This window comes from Otolemur garnettii, unplaced genomic scaffold, assembly GCF_000181295.1.
Source record: "Otolemur garnettii isolate 467f Iridium unplaced genomic scaffold, OtoGar3 scaffold00046, whole genome shotgun sequence".
NCBI classification, from domain to species: domain Eukaryota; kingdom Metazoa; phylum Chordata; class Mammalia; order Primates; family Galagidae; genus Otolemur; species Otolemur garnettii.
In genome coordinates, this window is record NW_003852441.1 from 12,136,886 (window position 1) to 12,144,537 (window position 7,652).

Consider the following 7,652-nt stretch of genomic DNA (forward strand, 5'->3'; position numbering starts at 1 on the left):
CATCATTGTTGTTTGGCGGGCCCGGGCTGGGGATTCGAACCCGCCACCTTAGGTGTATGTGGCTGGCGCCTTAGCCACTTGAGCCACAGGCACCGAGCCAAGGTTCAATTTTTTCATTTATGAAATGGAGATGCTAACCTCTAGGCACTTAGCATAGTACTTGACACATATTAAATGCTAGATAAATACCAGCTGTTACCATTATCAAACATTTCCTGAGTGGTACCCTATCATTCTCAGGATTAATAACGGGAAAGCAGAAGATATGATTCCCACTTACAGAACAACTTAGAGAAAGTCAAAGATTAAGTTATAGAACTCAGCTTGAAAAGGGAGATTGGTATGGACTAGAAATCCTGGGACATCTTCATGGTAGCATAACTTGCCATATGGCACCACCTATCACAACTGTGGCCTTCACTGCCAATCTCTGGAGTTTCTTCATGGCTGACACATAAAATTAGAGCTCAACAGATATATGTACACTACTATTATCCACTGAGGTGCCAAAACTAGGAAGTAGAAAGCATTCTATTAATGGTTTTTGTTTTTATTTTTATTTTTTGGCCAGGGCTGGGTTTGAACCCGCCACCTCTGGTATATGGGGCCGGTGCCCTACTCCTTGAGCCACAGGTGCCACCCCTATTAATGGTTTTTGTTTCTTTTTTTTTTGTTTTGAGATGGTCTTGTTCTGTGATCTAGGCTAGAGTGCAGTGGTGTGATCATTAATTCACTATAGCCTTATAACTCCTGGGCTCAAGTGATCTTCTCCTTAGTCTACTGAGTAGCTGGAGGCTACAATACACACCACCACACCCAACTAATTTTTAACTTTTTTGTAGAGATAGGGGTCTCCTTCTGTTGCCCAAGCTGGTCTCGAACTCCTGGCTTCAAGCGATCTTCTTGCTTGGCCTCTCAAAGTTACTGGGATTACAGGTATGAGTCAAAGTGCCCAGGCTACTAATGGTTGTTAATCAATCCTGGCCAGGCACATCTGAATACTTTTTTCTGCTTCACATCAATCAATAAGTCCTACCCACTAACATCCTTTTATTTTCCCACTAATGTCCTTTTACACTTATTCTTAATTCTCCAGGCCTCTGTTATGTTCTACCATTATTTTCTAAGGTTCATTAGAGCAGGGAACAGGTCTGTCTCATTCATTGCTGTCTCCAGTTTCTAGCACAGCACCTGGTTTACACCTAATGATTGAATTTGAATTAATAGATTACTGCATTAACCTTCCCACATGGTTCCTGTCTCCAGGGTGCCCTCTTCCAATTTCTTCCCTATACCATTGTCAACACACTAGTGTTTCTTTTTTTTTTTTTTTTTTGAGACAGAGCCTCAAGCTATCCCCCTGGGTAGAATGCCCTGGCATTACAGCTCAAAGCAACCTCCAACTCCTGGGCTCAAGCGAGTCTCCTGCCTCCACCTCCCAAGTAGCTGGGACCACAGGCGCCCGCCACAACACCCGGCTATTTTTTGGTTGCAGCCGTCATTGTTGTTTGGCGGGTCCGGGCTGGGGATTCGAACCCGCCACCTTAGGTGTACGTGGCTGGCGCCTTAGCCGGTTGAGCTATAGGCGCCGAGCCCACACTAGTGTTTCTAATGAGTATGGTATTATCACTCTTCTCCCAAATTTTCAAGCGACTCCTCACTGTCTTTGTAACATCTAAACTCCTTTTCATGCTCTCTAAGACCACATACAATCAGGTACAATTTCTATGATCTCTCCTTCAGATTTCCCAAATACCTCTCTTCGACAGAGCCTCAAGCTGTCCATCTGGGTAGAGTGCTATGACATCACAGCAACCTCCAACTCCTAGGCTCAAGCGAGTCTCCTGCCTCAGCCTCCCAAGTAGCTGGGACCACAGGTGCCCGCCAACGCCCTGCTATTTTTTGGTTGCAGCCGTCATTGTTTGGCGGGCTCGGGCTGGATTCGAACCCACTAGCTCAGGTGTATGTGGCTGGCGCCTTAGCCACTTAAGCCACAGGCGCCAAGCCATCCTCTTACTGACTTTTGCTTTCTGAAAGATCCATATCCCGTCCTTCGATGATTATTTAAGTAGCTGTTACTATATACCAACGTTTGTGCTTGTTACTATAAAGAGTCTTAGTAACAGAAGTCTCACATCTAATGAAATTTCGCCAAGTTGGGCTTACCAGTTATTGATATCCGAGGTGAAACCTTCACGAAACTCTTCCTCGCTCACTTCACAGCCCAGGATGTGGACTTGCTCCCCACTGAGGCAGAGACGGGAGGTCAGGTCAAAGATTGGTGCACAAGCTCCCTTTCTAAGGTAGGACCCGGAGACTGAAAGATACTCACCACAGCGCAGATTTCTTGATAAGCGCCTTCAAAAGACTGCGCCCTTCCCATTCTACGCTATCTGAAGAGAGCAAAGGACGGATGGAAGGTTGAGAACAGGGGAGTTTCCGCCCTCACCAACCTGTCATGACTTCTGCCCCTAGTCGGTGACGCATGGGTCCTCCTCTCCTCTTCGGTCCCCCTTGCCAGGCCCGGAACCCCCTGTGATTCCAGCTCTCACCCCGAAGCAGCATCAGGCCGCCGAAGGCTAACAGCGAGTCCAGCATCTCCGACTTGCGCCGGGTCTCCCCTGGGGCGCTCCCAGATGGCGTCAAGACCCACAGCCCGCCCCCTCCAGATGAAAGGGGCGGGTCATTGATTCCTCCCACCATTAAGACCTAACATAGGCTGGAAAGAGAGGTAATTACGTTCAATATTCCCTGGAGGAGCTCAATGTAGGGTATACGCCCAAGCTCTGGCGCACATTTGTAGGGACCACATCATGGTCTACATAGCCACTGCAACAAGGGCGGGAAGAGCCGTTGGGGCGGTTGTCAATGGAAAGGGGAGGAGAAATCCCCACGAGGCCGCCGCCACAGTCCTGACCACCGCAGCAAGGGGCGTTCACCCAGAGACGTCCACGCCGTTCCAGGCGGGGCCTGCCCAAATCCCGCCCCTCAGCTACCTTCTGCGCGTGCGCAATACTGTAGCCTTGTTCGGTGCCCTCTCGGCTTTCCCTATCCCTCCCCCCATAGGCAGAATAGGGAGAACTTTAGTTGTGGTGAAGCGAATACACGTCACCACCGGAAGTAGTGTCAGAGGGGAAGAGGAGGGGGGAAGAGATGAGGGAGCCCTCTGGGCAGTAAAATGGCGCCTGTCAGAGTGGGAAACTCAGCTGCAGAGGCTGCAGTCCCGCTCTCCAGCAGCTAAAGGACCCCCGAGCTCGGGGAGGGGGAGGCCGCTCCAGCCTAGCGCTCCGCCCCCTTCGGCTCCCCCTCCCCCTCCTTCTCCGCTCTTTCGCGTAGCAGGCCCGGTCTCCGCGACTGCGGCCCTTCGCGCGCAGCTGCCCCCGCCCGCCCCTTTCCCGCGGGCAGCCCCCTAGCGCGCCTGCGCAGCGAGCCACTCTCCGCTTTTCCTCTTCCCCTCCCTTTATTTTCTTTATCTTTCCTTTTCTTTGCTTTCTCCCTCCCTCCCCCTCCCCCTCCCTTCTCCCTTCCTCCCTCCCTTCCTTCTCCCTAGCCCCCTCCCCTACAGCCCCCTCCCCTAATTATCCTTCCCCTTCCCTCCCGGTCTCGGAGGACCCCTTCCTAGCCCGACGTATCTCGGCTGGCAACCTTCGCGGAACCGTCGGTGCCACTCCCTGCCCATGTGGGCCCCCGCGGGCTGCCCACGCTTGTCCCCCAGCTCCCCGTTCCTCTGGGCTTTTCCCTCGCCAGGGGTGGCTTTCTGAGCCGCCTGCTGCTTGCTCCTTTCTGCAGCTTCTCCTGCCATTCGGGGCACCCGTTCTCCCTCCCGGTGGCGGGGGGCTGCCCCCGGGGGGCTGGCGGAGCTGGGCCGCGGGGGCCCCGGGGCCGGCGGTGCCGGGGTCATCGGGATGATGCGGACGCAGTGTCTGCTGGGGCTGCGCACGTTCGTGGCCTTCGCCGCCAAGCTATGGAGTTTCTTCATTTACCTTTTGCGGAGGCAGATCCGCACGGTGAGCCTGGGACGGTGGTGGGGACCTCTGTCCGCGGTGCTCATAGGTTTTCGGAAAGTGTCAAGCCTCTGGGCCTAGGAAGGGAATCCTGGCGGGGGCTTTTTCCACTGGAGAATTAGGGGACCTTAAGCAGGGCCTGGGGTGGGGAAGAGGGAAACCCTTGCAATAGAACCGAGACCTGGGGGGTTGTGATGGGCCTAGATGGGATAAGGTTTGGCAACTCTTGGGGACTAGGGGTGGTGGGTGGGGCGCTCTTTTGGGAAGCTGGAGTTGTTGCTAAAGAAACCAAGAGGCGGGGAACACCTGTTTGATGGCAGCCAGATCTGTTGAAGTGGGGTTGTGAAAGACCCTTCTATTGTAATCTCTGTGTGTGTTTGTTCTCATAACCAGGGAAAGACAGGCTCATGTGTTAAGGGTCGGGGAAGGTTGGAGGGCATATGTGACAAACAAGGATGGGAACTTGAGAAAAGCTCTGGATGAGCAGAACCCCTGCGGTTCCCATTAAAGGAACTCCTACAAAAAGGCTCTGAAAACTTATTTCGTAGTCTGATTGTGGGTATCGGGATTTATTGAGACCCTAAAGAGTAAAGAGGATACTTTTATGGTGGGCTTCTTTAGTTGTGGGAGGGAGCACGTTACAGTTCAGGCATCCCTGTCAGAAGACAGCACTGGTCAGTTGTAGGGCCTGAATCTGAGGGCACACTTGTTCTCCAAGCGGATCCTAGCATTATATGGGATACTGGGGGTGGGGAAGTGGAGAATTTGGATGTATCCAAGTATCTCTGGGTTCCCTCCCCCATAGTTTTTCTTCAAGGTCAGAGCGCCTTCAGCTAACATCATTTAATGAATGTGCCCTTCTGTTCTCATCAACACTGGGGAGAATCTTCTGGAGTCTGGGGAGAATTTAGTGAGCTGGGGTACAGAGATTCTTAGTCTGTACTCTTTGGTATACCCCAATAAAATCTGAAAGAATAAACCAGGTAGGGGTGTCTAGGTCAAGACAGTTTTCCAAAAAGCCCCGGGTGGTAGTGGTGGTTGACTTAACTGATTTGGGGGAATGGGTCTGGCCTCTTTTTCTTTTTTTAAACCAATCTATTCCTTCTACTTCTTGATTTAGGGTTAAGACTGTTCAGGATGGTTGTGTTTGTGGGCAGTGCTATTTCCTTGCTACATGACCTAGAAGCCAAGAAAACCTTAGGATCAGAGGTGCTGAGATATGTGTGTGTGGGTAGCTCCTGGGGTTTTCTTTATGGGATGACTGCTATCTTCTCTGACCTCTCCCTAACACATCAGTATTCCAGGTGGAGAGAGTAGTGCTCCAGTCCATCCACAGGGCAGTTATCTCCAAAATTGCTCCTCTTTGGGCAGTATTTTTTTTTTTTTTTTGAGACAGAGCCTCGAGCTGTCGCCCTTGGTAGAGTGCTGTGGCTTCATAGCTCACAGCAATCTCTACCGTCTGGGCTCAAGCGATTCTCTTGCCTCTGCCTCCCAAGTAGCTGGGACTACAGGCTCCCACCACAGAGCCTAGCTATTTTTTGTTTGCAGCTGTCATTGTTGTTTGGCGAGCATGGGCTGGATTTGAACCCACCAGCTCAGGTGTATGTGGCTGGTGCCTTAGCCGCTTGAGCCACAGGCGCCAAGCTGGGCAGCACTTTTTGTCCTCTCTTTGCGTCCAGTCTGGTTTCTTCCCCCACTCCCTTTCTGACAGATGCTTGGAGCATTCCCCACATGCCCAGCATATGCAACCCGAGATGGCAGGGCAGGACACCCAAGTGGCTCTCATCATGGCCCAGGGAGAAAAGAAGGGCAGATCCTTTGAGAATAGGGGGAGAGGGCCCCTTCATTTGTAAGGGAAGAACCTGGTTTTAGTGTGGTACGGGGCCTGTGAGGAATGGACTGTGCAGAGGAGGGAATTGCCAGATTTTGCATGAGGAGATCTGAGCATTAGGAAATAGGAGTCTCTAGAGATGGCTTGGAGAAGCAGAGCTGGAAGGCTGATGGATGTGATGTTTTTGTCCTTTCTTCACCTTTCACTCTACAGTCCTTCCTCTGGCCCTCTCCATGCCCTATCAGTCAGCTTGGCAGGCGAGGCTTTCCTGTGTTCTCTGCCTTGCCCTAGGTACCAGGATAAGGAGGCTTTTCGAAGGGCTGAGGTTCTCTGCAACTTGTGACTTGGCTGAGGGAGAGAGATGTGGACAGGTGGCTGGTTAAAATAGGTCTGGTGGCCCCTAGCCAGAGGAACTTAGCTGACCTGACGACCTTTGGATTCCCTCATCCCTTGTTCCCAAGAGGGATCCAGGGACCTCCTCTCCATGTCCACTAAGGAATCTGAGACTCTCAGTTCCTAGTGTGAGAGGATGGAAGTTGCCACAAAGAATTCTTGGAGCAAAGGTGGGGGGGGGGGCTTGTGTGTTTTTTTGTTCAGCATAGCAGGATAGTACCATGGTTAAGAGGGCAGGTTCTTGGGTCAGACTGTATAGATACAATCCTGGCTCCACCATTTCATTGATTCTATTAATAGTCACTGACCACCCTTGCTACAGTGTTCTAAGCACTGGGAATACAGCCATGATTGAGACAAAATCTGTGTTTCCATGGAATTTTCATTCTAATTGGGGAGACAAATAAGATAATTCCTAGCTGCGTGGCCTCGGCAAGGTATTTAACCCCTCCAAACCTTGGTTTCTTCATCCTTAAAATAGGGATAATACACCTGTAATCCTAGCACTCTGGGAGGCTGAGGCAGGTGGATTGCCTGAGCTCACTGGTTCCAGACCAGCCTAAGCAAAAGAGAGACCCTGTTGCCTGTAGTTTAGCGGCTGAGTCGCTGGCCACATGCACTGGGGCTGGCAGTGGCGGATTTGAACCTAGCCTGGGCCTTCCAAACAACAATAACAAGTACAACAAAAAAAAAGCTGGGCATTGTGGCGGGTGCCCATAGTCCCAACTACTTGGGAGGCTGTGCCAAGAGAACTGCTTAAGCCCAAGAGTTTGAGGTTGCTGTGAGCTGTGACGCCACTGCATTATATTGAGGGCACCATAGTGAGACCGTCTCAAAAAAAAAAAAAAAAATTAAAATAATAATAACTAGGTGTTGTGGCAGGCACCTGTAGTCCCAGCTACTTGGGAGGCCGAGGCAAGAGAATCACTGGAGCCCAAGAGTTTGAGGTTGCTGAGAGCCATGATGCCATGGCACTCTACTGGGGGTGACAAAGTGAGACACTGTCTCAAAAAAAACAAAAGAAACCAAAAAAATAGGGATAATATTTTTAGGGTTATTTGGAGTATTAAATGATATAATCCTAAATCATAAACAGTACATCTGGTAAATGTTCAGTACATGCTACCTTTTATTGTTATTGGAGAAGACTTTCTTGTCAAAGGGTTTTAATCTCTCTCTTGCTATTCTTAGGTAATTCAGTACCAAACTGTTCGATATGATATCCTCCCCTTGTCTCCTATGTCCCGGAATCGGCTAGGTAAGTATGTTGCTGGGAATACTCTTTTTTTTTGTTTGTTTTTTGAGACAGAGCCTCAAGCTGTCCTCCTGGGTAGAGTGCCGTGGCATTACAGCTCACAGCAACCTCCAACTCCTGGGCTCAAGGGAGTCTCCTGCCTCTGCCTCCCAAGTAGCTGGGACCACAG

General features: G+C 50.8%; 2 protein-coding genes across 4 annotated transcripts in view; one reads left to right on the forward strand and one right to left on the reverse strand.

Moving 5' to 3' along the window:
• ELP5 (elongator acetyltransferase complex subunit 5) overlaps positions 1-2,724 on the reverse strand; it is a 7,768-nt gene extending 5,044 nt beyond the window's left edge. For both annotated transcript variants that reach the window (XM_003791274.3, XM_023513965.1), the window contains exons 1-3: positions 2,553-2,724; positions 2,333-2,393; positions 2,167-2,247 (exon numbers count right to left, since the gene is read on the reverse strand). In XM_003791274.3, the coding sequence (XP_003791322.2) occupies positions 2,167-2,247; positions 2,333-2,393; positions 2,553-2,703 (293 nt within the window). In that variant the 5' untranslated portion in view covers positions 2,704-2,724. The remainder of the gene's footprint in view (positions 1-2,166; positions 2,248-2,332; positions 2,394-2,552) is intronic.
• Positions 2,725-3,513: 789 nt separating this feature from the next.
• The window catches only part of CTDNEP1 (CTD nuclear envelope phosphatase 1), an 8,183-nt gene continuing 4,044 nt past the window's right edge, over positions 3,514-7,652 (forward strand). For both annotated transcript variants that reach the window (XM_023513966.1, XM_003791176.2), the window contains exons 1-2: positions 3,514-4,007; positions 7,420-7,486. In XM_023513966.1, coding sequence (XP_023369734.1) covers positions 3,906-4,007; positions 7,420-7,486 — 169 coding nt within the window. In that variant the 5' untranslated portion in view covers positions 3,514-3,905. The remainder of the gene's footprint in view (positions 4,008-7,419; positions 7,487-7,652) is intronic.